Below are 19,341 nucleotides of genomic sequence, written 5' to 3' on the forward strand. Positions count from 1 at the left end.
AGGATGCAAATACAGCCATAAATTCCTTGGGATCGAGCCACGAGGTCGTGAGCAATAAATTCATAAAGCAATTAAGTACAGCTTTCGTCAGTGAGATAACAAACAAACACGGTCTCACCCGAGCTCCTGTCCGGTGAAAATGTCTCTGGAGCTGAAGAAGGCGATGCGAGGGAAGCGCAGGTCCTGGTGCAGCATGAACACACGTACGGGGATGATGTTGGGGTCACACAGATGGTTTATAAAGCGGCTGATGTTACCGTAGTAGCGCGCGTCAATACAGTACACTTCACCATCCTGCCAAAGACAGGGTTATTACAGTTAACTACAACTATTCAAAACAGTTCTGTTCATTGAAATAACGTGTAACTAAAATATAAATATTAGTTGAAACACTAAAATTACTAAATAGAAATAAATAAAAAAAATAATAAAACTGAAATAAACTTTAACCTAAATAGTAATTGAAAAAAATAACTAATAAAAAAGATAAAAGCAAAGATCAAAACGACAAAAAAAAATTATGGAACTTAAAATTGAAATGAAACAGAAATTATGAAAATAAAATTCAATATATCAATAAAAACTATAATGGTATATAATGATGGTATGTAAATAATAATAATAAAAGCAAAAAGTAAAACAATAAGAATATATTAATATAAACTATAATATGCGACCCTGGAGCACAAAAGCAGTTTTAAGTCACTTGGGTATATTTGTAGCAATAGCCAAAAATATATTGTATGGGTCAAAATGATTGATTTTTCTTTTATGCCAAAAATCATTAGGATATTAAGTAAAGATCAATTTTTATAAACCTCAATTTCGAAAAATTGACCCTTATGACTGGTTTTGTGGTCCAGGGTCACATATATAGTTTATATAATAATAATAATAATGATAATAAAACAAATTAGACTGAAACAAGTTTTAGTTGAAGAGGTAAAATTACGAACTGGAAATGAATAAGAAATATAACTATAACTGAACTAAAATAAATGTATTATATACATTTATATAAATATAATTTAAATAGTCAAATAAAAAACGAATGAAAACAGAGCAAAATTACTAAAATGAAAATCAAAATGAAACTGAAATGATAAAAAAATAAAAGCTAATTCAATATATTAATAAAAACTATAATAGTGCATAATGTAAATAATAATAGTAAACAAAAATGAGAAATTTTGCCTTGGCAACTGACTGAAATAAACTGCAAGCACTAGAATTAATAACTGAAAATAAACAAAAACTAAAGCTGAAATAAAACCTAAATAAATTGCATTTAAATCTAAATAGTAAAAACTATTAAAAATGAAAAACACAGTGCAGAATTACTAAAACATCTAAACGTAATGATAAAAATAAAAGCTAATTCAATATATTAATAAAAAATTATAATAATATGTAAAGTATACAATTTATATAATGTCTGATGGCCTGGAATTCCAGATAATAGATGCTGATAGTGTGGCTCTCTGAGAACTAAATATTACTTACATTACACATAGATTTATATTGATTTGATAGATTTAGATTTATAGACGTTTATATTGCATTGTGCATCATGAATCGCCACCATGCATGCTATTTTTGGTCAGGAAATCAAACATTTTTTCATTGGTTCTCATATTTGTTATGTATTTGTATAGTGCTTTTTACAATACACTTTGTTTAAAAGCAGATGTTAAAGGTAGGGTATGTAATTTTTCAAAAACGCTTTAGAAAACTGATTCGGGCCGAATAGCAAAACAAACTTGTAGCCAATCAGCAATAAGGGGCGTGTCTACTCATGATGTGGAGGAGAGAGCGTTCAGTGCACAGGACGGACATTACCGAGCCGAGCGACAGAAAGATAGAGATGGTGGATAAAAAAAAAAACAAAAGAGGAAAACATCTGCGGAACGATAAGGTAAGAAGTAGGACCCGTGTAAATATCGGATCAGCTTTCCAGCGCTGGAGAGAACTCAAGGAGCGGAAGGCCTGCGATCAGACACAGAGATTGCTTTGTTTCTTCTCGATAGGTGAGTAACACCGTGTCTGCGCCGCAACAGCTAAAGTCTGCCTACACTGGACGCGATCAAACGACCGTTGAAAACCATTTGAAATTTGTGTCAGCATGTCATAAATAGAACCCGGCAGCAGTTTTCTGTCGGGGATTTGTTGCGCCACGCCACTCACGTCTGGTGTAGACACGGTGTAACACTGGTTTTGCTTTGTTTCACAGAACTAATCGTTGCCTGGGTTGTGTACGTATGTGTGGGGCGGAGCTATCAAAATAGGGGCAAGATCCTTTTGGGGTAGGGGCGTGTTTGTTTTGGTGGCCTTTAAAACAGGCCTTTAGACGGTCCACAATCTGGACTGAAATCAGTGACACGACACCTTGTTGTCCAGATCAAAGAGGTACGAATCGTCCTCCCTCACGTCTGCTTCTGCGTCAGAGATCAGCTCGCCAACATACCTGCACAAACACACACGTTACAGCAGAAATAACAGCTGTCCTGCTGAAAACATACAGCCTGAATGCTTTTACTCACTCGCAGATGAAACTTCCTTGAGGAATGTCCTGAAGCGCTCTGACGCCCCATCCCATCTTCTCCGTCCGGTAGAGCTGCAGACGCACCCTGAAACACACGATCCACTTCAGCCAGCAGCTTGCGCAAAAGCACTTCTTTAAAACACTTGAGGTTCATTTGACCCGCAAATCATCCCAATACAGCAAATCGATTATGAAAATCATCCTGGCTTACTTAATTCCAGCTTGAACCACTCGGTTCTTGCAGGATTTATGGCAGGAACAGGCCATGTTGCACTCGAAGATCAGAGGCGGCTCGATTTTATTAAACTCCTGAAGGAGGCGATGATCCTACGAGAACACATGTGTGCTGTTATACAGGATCCATGTTGATTGTAGAGCTCATCATGGAGATGAAGCAGTATTTTACCTTGTCATACCAGCAGCGGATGCTGAGCTGCCCGCAGAGACAGTTACTGGAGGAACAGTCGTCTGTACAGCTGCAGTGCTGAAACAAACACAGCTCTCTATAAAATCAGCACATTAAGGGGCCGTTCACATGTCGTGCCTAAAACGTGTGGAAAACACTAGGTGCGCTGCTTTCTGCTTTTTTCCAAAGCGTTCGGGCGCTTGCGCTCTGGAGGCGTCTGCCGTTGCTAAGCAACCATGACCTGCGCTCTCCATGAAGATGTGGAAGTTTCAGCAAAGGATCAATGGATTTGCAGCACTAAAAATCGCTTGCAGTAGCTCTGCTACTAAAATGTATTTTAAAATGACTATCCCTGTACAGCTACATTTAAAATAACGAACTTGAGCGCGCAAAAGACGCGATATGTGAATGGCCCCTAAGTGTGGTAGTCCTATTATGAAGAACAATTAGGGCCGAGTAATACTGAATATGGTGATATAATATGAATATAGTCATATATAACATAGAAAAAAAATTGTGTGGGTTTTCATTTTGGTTTCTAACATCCTAAGTGTTTTTTCTCTGAGGGTTTTATTTTTATTTATCTGCAAATAATTATTTATTTTTCTTTTATTGACATTGACTTGAGAACAGATCAGTCTTTTTGGTTGGTTTAGTCATAAAAAGTGTCTGAATTGATTTGAATCAAAATTACAGTTTCCATGATTCAGTTGTTTCAAAAGTCAATTTCAACGAATCAATTCAAAGCAACGATTCAATGATTTGTTTGCATCTCAAAACTGTTCATAGATGTAAGAACTTTTCTGACAGACACGGACTAATATTATTCACCAAGACTGCATTAAATGAATACAAAAAATTACAATAAAGACAATTATAATGCTTAAGCATTTTTTTAATTTCAAATAAAAGCGGTTCTTTTTTAACTTTGTTTCCATGATTCCCCAAAAATATGGAGCAGCTCATCTGTTTTCAACAGTTTTGATAATAATCAGAAATATTTCTTGAGCAGCAAATCAGCATAGACTTATTTCTGAAGGATCATGTTACACTGAAGACTGGAGCAATGGGGAGTAATGGAGTACTTTTTTGCTGCATTTTAAATCAAACAAATGCAGCCATTCTGAGCAAAAGAGACTTCTTTCAAAAACATTAACAAATCTTACTGACCCCAAACTTTTCAATAGATGTCCATGTTGGAAAATATCGCTCTTTATTGTAGTATCAGTGCATATGAATAAATATCATTACATATCATTCTTCCTTGTATTCATCTATATTGTTGTGTGTGAAGTGTGTTTTGTGAACAGTGTATTCTGTAGTACCTGCAGGTGTGTGATGTTGCGGTCGATGTTCATGGTGGATGTTTCACAGTTCTCTGCGATGTATTTGTAGTCAGACGGACAGCCTTCATCGTCCACGCCGTTAACACACGGGATGGGAACATTCTCGTAACCCTGAGCGACGTCACTACACAACACACACGAACGCACACACACACACAAGCGTTATTAACTACAACTAAAGGTATTAAAAGTAGGGATGCACCGAAATGAAAATTCTTGGCCGAAGTCGAATAAAATGAAACACTGGGCCGAAGGCCGAATACGGTTTTCCGCATTTTTTCCCCCATTTTGCCAATTTTTTTCACCATTGCATAAATCAAATAGCCAAAATGTGTTTTAAAAATATTTACTTAACACTGAACATTTTTTTACATTCTAGCAGACATTATACCAATAAAACACAATTTCACTTAAAATTAACAAGTTTAATTAACAAATATTTTTTGGCCATTTTTGAGACCCCCTTCTTCAATCAGGCATGTATTTTTTACTGTACAAATAAACACAGCCTTGCTGAGCAGAAGAGACTTCTTTTAAAACATTAGAAAATATTACAGATCCCAGTCTGAACACTATGTGTGAATGCTATAATAAATGTATTAATAGAGCTGTTGTAATTATTATCCTTTTTATTTTATTTTACAAAAATTACAATAATAACATTTATTAATGTTGGAGTTCTTGCTTTTTCTCAGCTTTTATTTTGACCTCAGACCACACACTGACCTGCATATGATCCTCTCTGTCCGTACAACACGATTGGAGATTCCCCGACGCAACTTCCTGTTAATCTGTAGCGCCACCCAGACGGGCGTGTCACAGCGGGCGAGAGAGAGCGGCGTGTCGCCCTCCTTATTCATAATGTCGATGTCAGCGCCTCGAGAAAGAAACAGCCTGGAGTAAAGACGAACAGAAGACGTCAGATGAGCCTACGACACCAAAAGCAGCTCTCAGGCGGCGTTTGACCCACGTGACGCAGTCGGTGTAGCCCTCGCGAGCAGCGATGTGCAGCGGCGTGTCTCCGTGCAGGTTAACAGACGACAGAGGACAGCCGGCATTCAGGACCAGCTCCACTATCTCAGCACTGCCCGCGAACGACGCCCAGTGCAGACAAACGTTCATCTCCTGCACAGACAGACAGACACTGTGAGACAGGGTAGACAATGTATACCACCAAATAGACCACCATAGACAATGAGGAGGACAAGTCCCCACCAACAATTAGAATTCTGTCATGACAACTCTCGGAGGGATTGGTAATGTACTCGCATGGTAATGTACATGACAATGTTAATGTATTTGGTCTTGGCGGAATAGATCTGCGGCAGAGCAAGTACAGAGACTTGCTACTGCCAATACATCCACAACATGCTGCTGTAAACATGTAAGAAATATTGCTGCTGCACATATAACACATGTGAATAACCCCCCATATATCATACATGAATCACCCCGTAGCAGATCTATACATGTGGAGCTGGGGATGGTGGAGGGTTTCTGAAGTGCGCTGCTACTGCTACAGCAAACAAAAGTATTTTATATAATATAGGATATAAATATAGGAGAGAACCAATCAGCTGCCATGTGACGATGTCGCCAGGTCAGACTGAGCTAGACCTATTGGACTGCGCCATCTAGAGTTTCATGCCAGATGAACATTCATGCCAGTTATATGGCCAATCTGTCCCGCCCAATATTTGAAATTCTTGCACTGATCTGCAGCACTCCACTCTGATTTTTAGGATGACAAAAAGGTTTAAAAGTTAAATTTTCAGCCTGGCCTCCTTAACAGCGCTCGTCAATGTCAAAATAATTGAGAGGGCCAATCAAATCAAAGTATGCGGGCTTTACTGTTCACAGAAGCAGATTGTGGATTTCAGCACAGATCATCAATTTAATGTTGAAAGAGAGCGAGGTGAGATGGAAGTTGCAAATCATTTAACATTAGTCAACTGTTTTATGATAGAAAAGTTAAACGACAGCTATATTCAGTGATGCAAACTACTCCACTTTTTCCTCAAATATGGCTATTTTTAAAGGTTGCGAGAAAGAGAGATTGAAGTTGCATGTGTGAATTAAGTTACATCAGTGTTTGTGTCTCTCTACAAACAATGAAGCTGTGAGTTTTACTTCAAAACCACCTCGTTGCTGAGAAATATAGTGTAGCCATAGGATTTAGTATCGCTATTTTATTAATAAAAGTCAGTGTTGACAGCAAGTTTCTGAATGTTTCTGTGTGCAATCTCTGATCTCTGTGCGTCAATGAAAGCAGCGCATTAATATAGAGTGGTGATTAAACTGACGACTTGGAATTAAATGGTTTAAATGTACATCTGCATATATATATATATATATATATATACATATATATATATATATATATATATACACATACACGTATATAAAGTTGCTCCTAAAGTTGGTCCCCTCCAATGTTCACGACATGGTTACAGTATATATATATATATATATATATATATATATACATATATGGTTTAAATGTACATCTGCATATATATATATATATATATATAGATATATATATACACATACATGCATATAAAGTTGGTCCCCTCCAATGTTCACGACATGATTACAGTATATATATATATATATATATATATATATATATATATATACACATACATGCATATAAAGTTGGTCCCCTCCAATGTTCACGACATGGTTACAGCCTTGCGGTGAGAACGCTCTCTCATTTCCTGCAAAACTCATATGATTCACAAGACTCACTTTGTCTCGGACCGTGACGTCGGCTCCTCTGTTGAGCAGAGCTCTGATCACGTCTATATGTCGATGTTCTGCCGCCCAGATGATGGGCGTCCAACCGCCGCTATCCTGAAACACAGAGATGAGGTGCAAACTAGGGAAAGCTTTTTTTACGTCAAAGAATATGAATATATATATATATTAAAAAAAATAACAAAAAGGGTAATTGCAACTTCCTATCTCACAATTCTGAGTTTGTATCTTACAATTCAGAATGTTTTCTCAGAATTGCAAGATGGCAATTGCAAAATGTTAACTCACTATTGCAAGTTTATAACTCACATTTCAGAAGAAAAAATCTGATTAAGAGATAAAGTACAATTTTGAGAAGATAAGTATTTTAGCGAGTTCATAATAGTGAGATATACAATTGCTGTTATGAGAAGAAAAGTCTGAATTGTGAGATAAAAAGTCAAGCCTTGTGAGCTTGTTTCCTTAACAGAATATAAAAATAAAAAAGGTTATTTTTATCTCACAATACTGATTCTTCTCAAAACTGCGAGTTTATATCTCAGACTTTTTTCTTGCAATTCTGAATTGTGAGATATAAAATCAGAATTAACTCGTAATTTGGAGTTTGTGAGTTCATAATAGTGAGATATACAATTGCTGTTATGGGAAGAAAAGTCTGAATTGCAAGATATAAACTCTTAATTGTGAGGGGAAAAAAACAGAAATGTTAGTATGTTTCTGTCATGGAATAATAAAAAAAAAAAAGTAATTGCTACTTTTTAATCTCACAATTCTGAAAAAAGTCAGAACTCTGAGACATGAACTCATAGTAATTGCAAGATGTTAAAGGATCAGTTCACTTCCAGAATAAAAAAAATTCCCTATAATTGACTCACCCCCATGTCATCTGAGATGTTAATGTCTTTCTTTTTTGAGTCACAATGAAATTAAGTTTTTTGAGGAAAACATTCCAGGATTTTTCTTCAGTGGTGCTCACTGGATTGAAGGTTAAAATGCTGTTTTAATGCAGCTTCAAAGGGCTCTACACGATCCCAGCCGAGGAATAAGAGCATGATCTAGCTAAACGAATGGTCATTTTCACAAAAAAAATTAAAATTTTAACTTTTAACCAACCATTTTAACCACAGATCCTTCTCTTGCTCTAGCTCTGCTTGCGCATGCATCTTCACGCATTATGTAGTCATGTTCGAAACGTCACTTTTTGGTTGAAAAACTGTCAAGAGACGAACTAATGAGTTCAGAAACACACCTGTGTGTTTAAGTCCACCTGTCCGGTGCTCAGTAACAGCATCAGCACCTCCAGGTTCCCCAGTTTAGCAGCGTGATGAAGACCTGTAGATCCATCCTCTTCCTGAACAACAAACACTAGGACTGTCAAAATGGCTAAAAAACTAAATTCGAATTTTAGTACTTAAATATTGTCAATATTTGCATTTTGCAAGGCATGATTTCAGTTAGGGGGAGAAAAAGCTTTTGGCTTCTCTCCTGAGACCACAAGAGGGCGCATCGAGCAAAATATTACTATTGCACGTTTATTCAAAGCATTAAAATAACACGACTATCTGTGAAAAAAGTGCATAATGTTTAAAATAAGGTTTATAAACCAAATATTATTTAAGTTGCTTAAACAATTAGAAACAAAACAGCATCATGTATGTATGCATAGTTTAATACAAAGGGCCAAAAACCCATCACAAAGAGTACTTTTTTCATTTAAAATCATGATATGCAGTGGGATGGGAAAAAAAGTTGAACTTACATTAATTTTACATGGCTTTCTAAACATGCGTCTCTCTTGTGCGAGACGCGAGTGCAGCGGTGATAGATGTCCCTATAGAAAATGTGATAAATATGCGTTCTGTGTGAACGGCTTGGTTCCAGTTTTGACGTAAACAAGCTCTTCTCCGTATTTATGTTCCTTTTTTTGAATGAACAATGCAGCAGCGCCACATGTCATCTAGTGGGTTCAACTGGATAGGCTAACAAAAACATTAAAACACTTCCATTGTCATCGCATCTCGCGTGTCACCAAAAGTGGATTTTTATTTTAAATTCCACGAATATTTTAAATTCAAATGTTTATTTGACAGCACTACTGAACACACTCACAACATCAAACAGAGCATGGTCATGCGTTTGATTCACACATGAACTGATCAAATGCAACTCAAGTCGCACTTTGTCTGCCAAAATGCATTTATGTTCATTTAACTTCACACAAAGCTAGAATATTTATGTTATGAATGTTATGAATATTCAAGTGGTTCGGGCTATTTTTTTTTTAAGTCAAGAACTGCCAAGATATGAGGAATAATTGACCCCTGACTGTTGAATTTTTAAAAATAAACCCAAACTCAGTGTGTAACAGCAATTATGATTAACATGCATTTTCATTGGTCCACTGTCAGATATTACAGACAACAAAGGCTCTGGATCAGGAGTGTGTGTGCGTGATACTCACTGCATGATAGACGCAGGCTCCGCTCTGGATCAGGTATTTCACCACCTCCACATGATTGTTCACTATGGCCTCTAACAGAGGGGTCCTCAGGGTCTTATCCTGGGCGTCCACCTTAGCTCCTGCCTAAAATTAACCACAGCACAAAAGCAGGAATTTTAATGGAAACTTTCCTCAGATACAAACTGAGACAAGCCCATTACTCAAAAAACAACAGCAATTCTCTGCAGCAGTGATTCCTAAACTTTGTTTTGTCAGCCTTTGACCTGAAATGCTGTCTTGAAGCCCCCTAAGATTTTCAGTTAATGTTTTAATGATTTATCAAAACATTTGCATCTTCTCTAATGTCAGATAACGGTCACATGACAAGCAGATAAATAATAATTATCATCATTTATTTATTTTCATTTAGCATTTGTGCTTTAATTACATCTTTTAATTTGATTGTTTTTATTCTTAAATTATGCATTTTCATTTACATTTTTATGGTTTAACTAATTAAGTATTATATATAATTAAGTATTTTATTTTGATCATTTAAAAATAAATTAAAACCTATAAACAAGTCGCACTTTGTCTGCCAAAATGCATTTATGTTCATTTAACTTCACACAAAGCTAGAATATTTATGTTATGAATGTTATGAATATTCAAGTGGTTCGGGCTATTTTTTTTTAAGTCAAGAACTGCCAAGATATGAGGAATAATTGACCCCTGACTGTTGAATTTTTAAAAATAAACCCAAACTCTGTGTAATAGCAATTATGATTAACATGCATTTTCATTGGTCCACTGTCAGATATTACAGACAACAAAGCCTCTGGATCAGGAGTGTGTGTGCGTGATACTCACTGCATGATAGACGCAGGCTCCGCTCTGAAATCATGGAAACAGAAAAAATCTTAAAAAATTGTCATAAATATAATTTTTCTAGTTATGTCAAGTTATGTCAAATTCCTTTTTGTAAGTAAACAATCTAAAATTCATGTTAAACTAAACGAAAATAAGAAATGTTTCCTTGGCAACTAGCTGGTTGATGCATACAACACCCAAGACTACAAAATATACAGTTGAATTCCATTTCCCATAATGCAATGCACTCTCAGTGTGACGACTGAACCAGAAATAATAGAATCTGCAATTTTGAACATCTCTTTCTTCACTCATTTTTTAGACTGACAATAATAAAGAATCACATGGTCACCTCTCAGTGTCCTGTGTGAGAATGGCTCTCTGTAGCGCCGCCCTCTTGTCTCCCGGCGGAAGTGCACTGGGACAGACTGGCTTCCCATTGGGCAGGACGAGCGACGGTCCCACACTGTCCACCCCGCCGTCGCCCAGGGCAACCACATCCTCTCCTGGAGTGGCATTGGCCTGCTGAGTTTGCAGCTCCGCCCCCTTTCTTACATCTCCACGACATCGCATCCTTGCACTGAGTGGAAATAAACATTTCAATCAATATATTTCTGTCATGAAAACTCTCGGAGTGATTTGCATGGTAATATACATGATTAATGTATTCGGTCTTGGCGGAATAGATCTGCTACGCTGCTGCTGCGGCAGAGCAAGTACAGAGACTTGCTGCTGCCGATACATCCACAACATGCTGCTGTGAGCATGTAAGGAATATTGCTGCTGCACATATAACATGAATAAGCCCCATAGCATACATGATCACCCCGTACAAGATCTATATAGGTGGAGCTGGAGAAGGGGGGAGGGTTTCTGAAGTGCGCTGCTACAGCAAACACTGCCAAGTATTTGAATGTTGAGCAGCGAGCTCACTGGCTACCGATACAGGAGAGAACCAATCAGCTGTGCCATGTGAAAATGATGTCATTATGTCATATTGAGTTAGATCTATTGGACTGCGCCATCTAGAGTTTCATGCCAGAACTTTGTATTTGGTACAAATGGCAACATTAGACAAAACACTTGTTTTTGTTTACTATTAAATAAATAACATTAATAAAGAAATACAATTTTGTATATAAAAAATAAAATAAAAATCAGTTTATTTAAAAACTGTTCTATAATGTGTTTTAAAAGCTATCTTTGTAAGAGGAGATTTTTTGAAGTGATGATAGTAAACATAAATATGAGCTATTTTACTATTAAGCAACGCATAGAACTCACTTGATCAGCTCGCCCATCTTCTTCTCGTGGTTTAGCGCTCGTGATGTGGCCGCGAGCGCAGAGGGAAGTAGCGAGGGTGTGGTTGTGGTGGACGACGCACTTGCAGTGACCACGTTCGAGCCTGAAGAGGGCGCTGCAGGAGGGATAGTGACTTCACGCGCCTCTGACGCGTCCTCACCGCAGTGAGGGCAGAACAGCAGGCCGACGCCCACTCCTCCTCGACTCCGCCCACCGCCCAGCACAGACACACAGCCCCGGTGGAAGCGGTGAGCAATGTGAACGTCTGGACAACATTCAAGAAACGTTCCCTGTGTGCGAAGAGGGGGATCTTTGAGCTTTCTGTTTGTGCACTGATGAAAATCTAATTATTTCTATCATAAAATTTAAATAATACATAATTTAAAAATAAAATACAATTAAAATAAAACACTTACAAAAAAATGAAACATTTTATTAGTTAACCATTAACTTTTTTATTAAGATTAAATTTTATTAAGAACCATTAACAAGTAAAATATGTTATTAAATTACTGAAATATGTTAATATAATCACCGTATTAAAGCATTTAAGGACCGGTTTCAATGAATAGTCCACAAAAATGTATAAATGAATAAATAAAATTCTGTTTTAAAAACTCTAAAATTATTTGTAACTAGCTGTTCCAAACCTATATGCCTTTATTTGTGACAGTGTTATTTAGTATCTGAGTTATTAGTAACTGAGATAGTATTATAGTTCTAATCAATAGTTTGAATTAGATTTTTTTTTTTATATATTTTCTGTTTTCACTTTCATTTTAGGTTTTATAAAAACATTTTTTAGGTTTTAGGCTTTTTATTATTACTTTTAAATTACTATTAATTTATTTATTAGTATATCAGTGATACTAAAATAAAACCGCCTCATGCATACAATTTGGTGCTATTTTAGTCTCATTAAGATACTATTATAGTTTTTTATTAATAGTTTGAATTAGTTTTTACTTTTATATTTTCTGTTTTCATTGTAATTTTCAAGTTTTTTTTTTTTTTTTTAAATGTCTATATACTTTTTATTCATTTTTATTTTAGTTTTAGTTATTATAGTAAGTTAAACTAAATGAAAATGAGAAATGTTGCCTTGGCAACTAAATTTAAAAATATGTTTACGGTCAAGTTAAAGTTAATTTTATTTCAAGTTTTTTGTTTTATTTAACTATAAAAACCCTGTAAAACAACCACTGTTGTATGATAAACAGCTGTGTAAAATACTTCTTTTTTTTATTTATTTGAAGGGATAGTTCACCTTTTACTCACCCTCATGCTGTTCCAAACCTGTACAAGTTTCTTTCTTCTGTTGAACACAAAAGATATTTGGAAGAATGTTGGTAACCAAACAGTTGCTGGTAGCCATTGACTTCCATAGTATTTTTTTTCACACTACAGAAGCCAGTGGCTACCAGCAACTGTTTGTGATCAACAGAAGAAAGAAACTCACACAGCTTTGAAAAAAACTTTAGGATGAGTAAATAATGACAGAGTTGTCATTTTTGGATGAACTATCCCTTTAAATAACGACATACAACATAGGGGTGAGTAAATAATGTGTTTAGCTTTTTTATTTCTTCATATAACCTGGTTTTTGTTTTCAGAGACACTCACAGAGAGACAGAAGTATCCACAGCCCGGACAGCAGTGATGTTTCACCATGTGTGAACGGTGCGTCTCACACAACACCATTAGAGACACACGGCTGGACGGACGCATTGTCTCCCCCTTCACGATCACATTGGTGCAGCCCACCAACTGAAACACACAGAGGACGGGAGGAACCACACGAGAGAGACGGGTGGATCAGTCACTCAGCACAAACATACTATAAAAATTATCTGTTCAAAAGCACAGTGAGCTACTTTTACTGTCTTTATAGCAACATTTCAACCCAATTCAGTTCATTTTAACTTATAAACCACTGAAGAGAGACCAACTCGAAACGTTGCAGCATGTATGTGTCCTAAACGAAAGTTTCATACAAATTCTGAATGGATTATAGCCTAGAAAGCACGCTCTCATTATTATCACTAAAATCATCACTCATCTTAGTTCACTGCGATCTCACAAAGTTCCGTTATAATCAATGAAGCTCTCTAAACTACACAATGAATCACGTCTGCACTTATGAGACGATTCACAAGCATGCAAAACTCCTGCGCTTTCAGCGGTGAGTGAATTCTGAAAACTCAAACGTTTCTGATTGGCCATTGCGTTGAAGAAATCAACAGATAATTTTCTGTTAATTTACGATAAAACGATACAATACCTGGAAAATTATCTATATTCAATACAATTATCAATATCACGACAATGAAAAAAATATACAGGTGCATCTCAATAAATTAGAATGTTGTGGAAAAGTTCATTTATTTCAGTAATTCAACTCAAATTGTGAAACTCGTGTATTAAATAAATTCAATGCACACAGACTGAAGTAGTTTAAGTCTTTGGTTCTTTTAATTGGGATGATTTTGGCTCACGTTTAACAAAAGAAACGAATTGTAATAATTTTCTCTTATTGGACAAGATTTTTAAATACTATTTTACACCAATTCCTAGACGAGGATTTCCATGACTATAAATTTCCATTACTTTTTTATATTTAAAATTAAACTAAAAATAATGTTGGAAGAATTATAATAAAAAAAAAATTTATTTACACAACTTTTTAATATTTGACTAAAAAACTCTTTAAAATGTGTTGTCTCTATGTACATACACAACATCTTTTAATCAGCAGTTTTATATCTCTCCATTTTCTTCTAATTCGATTATGTCATTCGCAATGCTTCTTTCCCTCAATAAAGAACAAAGTCCTGTCTCTTTCTTCTTGTCCGACTGCCAGGCTTTTTTTAGCTTTAAATCAAAGCTTTTAATGTTGTGAATCACTTCGAAGCCATTTGGTTTGGTTTATGGCTTTTTTTAAATCCCTATGGGAAACAAGTGCGCTCAGCAGTCCAGGCTCACCTCTCCGTTGATGCTCTCTATGGCCATGCAGGTTCTGTTGGAGCGAGCGCTGAATCCGTCCACACGCGGCGCCTCCATCCTGCAGCTGCACAGAGGAAGCTCCTCCAGACGCTCGGTTTCTGCATCACTGCCATCTGCACACACATCATGTGACGTTAAACACACAGGCTTTATATTGGGATTATTTGGCCATAAAGACGAGGCTAATTTATCTCACACACAATGGTCATTCAAAGTGCTTTAAATAAAAAAGAATTTTATAATAACCATAACACATGTATAAATAATTGAAAAATAAAATATGCAAAAATGATAAAACCACATGTTATAAATCATATTTATTTTTGTGGAAAACCATGCTAAATTTTATTTTGTTAAATGTTTAATTATGTTACTTTTGTAACATTATAAATGTGTTTTGATCAATTTAATGCTTCCTTGATGAATAAAAGTGTTTTTTTAATAGTAATACTAGCAGTATATCACAGTTTCCACAAAAATATGAAGCAGCACAGCTGTTTTCAGCATTGATAATAATGAGAAATGTTTCTTGAGCAGCAAATCAGTATATTAGAATGATTTCTGAAGGATCATGTGACACTGAAGACTGGAGTAATGCTGCTGGAAATTCAGCGTTGACCACAGGGGAAAAAAAGACATTTTACAACATATTCACACAGAAAACTTTAAATATTTCACAATATTACTGATTTTACTGTATGTTTGGTTAAATAAACACAGCCTTGATGATTCTAAGGGACTTTTTAAAAAACTTTTAAAAAATCCTAACTCTTCCAAACTTCAGACAGTCAGTGTAGCTCATCACACACCTGCGTGTGGAGACAGAGAGAGGCTGTCCGCTGCAGAAATGTCCAGTGAGTCCAGAGGAACCTCAGTGTAGTCAGTGCTGCCCACTGTGACTGCAGATTCCACACCTGACACACAGAGACAGCTGCTCACATCTGTTCACTCTCTCACACACACACACTCAGGTGTCTGTCTCACCTTTATCTGTCTCCAGCCCTCCAGCGGGGGGTCTGTCTCTCCCTTTACCCTTCCCCTGACGTTTCCATGTCGACTCGTCTCTCTCTGCAGATGTTTTCTTATAAGCAGCGAGGGGCCGATCGGAGTCAGAGCTCTGACAAACACGACACACTCGTTACATTCACTGTAGCTTACATCAAACTAATCTGAGAACTGCTCGTTTCGATATGATCTCAAAAATGCTATACATACACACACACGACTTGTACAACTGCACAGCAAAATAAAACATAATGAGTATTAATAAGCATATTCTTTTATTTTACACTGCAGCAGTACAATTACAATGCGAGACGCTTTTATAAATATAGAAAACTAATAAAAAAATATTTAGGAGAATTTTGTCTAAATATTGTGTTAAATGTCTCATTTATTATTTAGAGTACCCACATATTTTGACAAATGAATTGTAGTGAGCTTCCCAAAAATCCCTAACCTTTCCAGTCATCCAAGATTATTGGATGAAGATTTTACATAATATTTTACACCAAATACACTTTCAAAAGCAAGTCCTAGACAATAAAATATTTTAGAGCTGAGCCAGAAAAAAAATATTTTCACTATAGAAATGTATTTAAGTTAATTCAAATAAATGATAATTTAATAAATATAATATTATATATTAATGTATTATTTTAATTATTTTATTAATTTTAAATACTTTTTCATATATATTTCAGGCCTGGAAGTCACATTTTAAAATCAATATTCCAATATTTTCATAATCGTGTCAGCCATCCTGATTTCTAGCAGTGTTATGTTAGTATCACTAATATACTTTTATGGTTTCTTTTAATATTTTGAACTAGACTGCATTTTTATATTTTGTTTCCATTTTAATATTAAAGTTTTAGCAATCTTGTTGTGCATTTTTGTCATTTTATTACCTTTTGCTTTAAAAAAAAAATCTATATAGTTTCAGTTTTTGTTTATTCAGTTTCAGTTATTTTAGAAACAAAATAAATGTTCCCTTAGCAACTAGCTAAAAGTAAATGTTTTACGGTAATTGTATCCCTAATTTCAAGATATTGGCATCAACCAATGAAAAAAAACTGTTAAACTTCCAAAAACCCTGAAACTGTATGAAAATAAGGTGCACTTCCATTGGTCAGAATCACTCACATGATCAGACAGATGCTCCGCCTCCAGCGTCTCTACCATCCCATCATCTGACTGCAAAACAAAAGCACAAGACTCTCAGATCCGCTGCAGCCGTTAAGACTCATTTTCAGTGGTTCAGGTCTGTGTGAACTGTTCACCTTGCTGTCAGAGTAAATCAGATCGTCTCCAGAGTAACTGTTGTAGAGCAGGTGGAAATCTTCCTCATCTGCCTCCTCATCCAGATCCTCCAGCCAACCACTGTGATGCTCTTTAGTCGCCGTGGCAACTGGCTCCACCTTCCCCACCGCTGGAGACACGTTAAGTGCAGGCTGGGAAAAACACACACAGAAGTATTTACATACAGTACGTTAATATTACATTAATTCTAATGAGCAGTGTGATCAAAGCTGTCGCTGTTTACTATAACACACACAGTTCTGCCTCTAAAATCTGACTGGATGAACTACAGATCACCAATACAAACACATGACCACATCATCAGTCATAAACAGGCTAGTTAGAGAAATTAACTACTACATAAAGCAGACTATTATTGTTATTATTATAATTATGATTATTATTAATGAACAAAAATATAATTATTAAGCTGAATTAATTAACGAAAACATTTATGGAACACTGGCTCTACAACATTTACTCTGGAGACGATCTGATTTACTCCGACAGCAATAATAATAATACATTTATTTATTTATTTATGCATTCATTCATTCGATAATAAAAGATACCAATAACATTAATTTAAAATGATTATGTTTATTATTTATTTATTAAACATTGGAACTTTCAATCATATTGCTATGATAAACGATACCAATACCAATAATTAAAAATAACAACAGCAAAAACTGTAAAAACAACAACAATAATTATTATTATTAACGATTTATTAATTCATGCTAAAAGACACCAATAACAATAAGTTAAAAAAAATAATAATGATGATTGTTACTATTATCAATATCGTTATTGTTCATTTGTTTGTTTATTGAACGTTGATACTTTTAATCCTATTACTATTGTAAGAGATACCAATAACAATAATAAAAATTCATATTACCGTAATAATAAAAATTAGGGATGCACGATATATCGGCCACCATATCGGTATCGGCCGATAAATGCTAATTTTTTCTGTTATCGGTATCGGCCTGATAAGAAAATTTGGCCGATATCTTAAAGCCGATAAATAATGCATTATTTCCTTCAGAGACACTTCAGATGCGCTTGAAGTGTTTGGGATGTGGCTTTTAATGATGAGACCTTTTTTGTAATCAGGCTCTCAAAAAGTATATAACAATTTGGATATAGATTTATCGGCCAACATATCGGTTATCGGCTTTCAAAAATAAAGAATAATCGGTTATCGGTATCGGCCAAAATTTTCATATCGGTGCATCCCTAATAAAAATAATTATTAATTTTTGTATTTATTGAACATTGGCCTTTTTATAATATTGCTATGATGAACGATACCAATAACACGAACAATGACTAAAATTAACAATAAATATTATTATTAGTGCTGTCAAGATACAAGTTGTTGTTTACATAATATATGTGTGTGTACTGTGTATATTTATTATTTAGATACACACACATGAATGCATACAGTGGGGAAAAAAAGTATTTAGTCAGCCACCAATTGTGCAAGTTCTCCCAATTAAAAAGATGAGAGAGGCCTGTAATTTTCATCATAGGTATACCTCAACTATGAGAGACAAAATGAGAAAAAAAATCCAGAAAATCACATTGTAGGATTTTTAAAGAATTTATTTGCAAATTATGGTGGAAAATAAGTATTTGGTCAATAACAAAATTTCATCTCAATATCCCCTTTATTGGCAATGACAGAGGTCAAACGTTTTCTGTAAGTCTTCACAAGGTTTTCACACACTGTTGCTGGTATTTTGGCCCATTCCTCCATGCAGATCTCCTCTAGAGCAGTAATGTTTTGGGGACATTCGTAATGTCTTACGAAGCCACTCCTCCGTTGCCCGGGATCATTGTCATGCTGAAAGATCCAGCCACGTTTCATCTTCAATTCATGAAAATATGTTGTTTATATGATAAATATATTTATAAACAGTGTTGGGGAAAGTTACTTTTAAAAGTAAAGCATTACAATGTTGCGTTACTCCATAAAAAAGTAACTAATTACGTTACTTAGATACTTTTTATGGAAAGTAATGTGTTACGATACTTTTGCGTTACTTTTTAAAATCTGGACAGGGCTTGCTAGTTTGTTTTTAAAATAAAAAAGTTATATTTTCAGCAAATATAAAAGCCTTTTCACACCAAAAGTGAAATGAATAAGTCTCAGGCTGAAGGGAAAGTAAAGTTACGTCCGTACAGTAGAATGCAGAAGAAGACATTTCAACACACTTCAGCAATAAACAAAGACACAAATGTTTGTCTAGAGTAATTTTTGCTTAGTGCAGTTGAACTGAATCATCGAAGGTCAGAAGCAAAGACATTGGTTAATAGAATGGGATTAAATACATAAAGGATATTTGTGTTGTTTAAC

At 35.4% G+C, this 19,341-nt stretch overlaps 1 protein-coding gene across 1 annotated transcript; it reads right to left on the bottom strand.

Moving 5' to 3' along the window:
* Positions 1 to 114: 114 nt before the first annotated feature.
* LOC107557450 (histone-lysine N-methyltransferase EHMT2-like) lies at positions 115 to 18,827 on the bottom strand. Its single transcript, XM_016240867.1, has 22 exons — positions 18,793 to 18,827; positions 17,235 to 17,256; positions 16,952 to 17,122; positions 16,815 to 16,865; positions 15,654 to 15,786; positions 15,479 to 15,583; positions 14,649 to 14,782; positions 13,290 to 13,433; positions 11,649 to 11,956; positions 10,717 to 10,944; positions 10,365 to 10,386; positions 9,516 to 9,638; positions 8,304 to 8,405; positions 7,046 to 7,150; positions 5,265 to 5,419; positions 5,021 to 5,188; positions 4,274 to 4,418; positions 2,949 to 3,026; positions 2,754 to 2,869; positions 2,541 to 2,627; positions 2,386 to 2,464; positions 115 to 294 (listed from the first exon to the last, which is right to left on the bottom strand). The coding sequence occupies exons 1-22, from the start codon at positions 18,825 to 18,827 to the stop codon at positions 115 to 117; spliced, it is 2,691 nt and encodes an 896-aa protein (XP_016096353.1).
* Positions 18,828 to 19,341: the final 514 nt, after the last annotated feature.

The sequence above is a fragment of the Sinocyclocheilus grahami genome, unplaced genomic scaffold, assembly GCF_001515645.1.
Source record: "Sinocyclocheilus grahami isolate Dianchi unplaced genomic scaffold, SAMN03320097.WGS_v1.1 scaffold603.1, whole genome shotgun sequence".
NCBI lineage: Eukaryota > Metazoa > Chordata > Actinopteri > Cypriniformes > Cyprinidae > Sinocyclocheilus > Sinocyclocheilus grahami.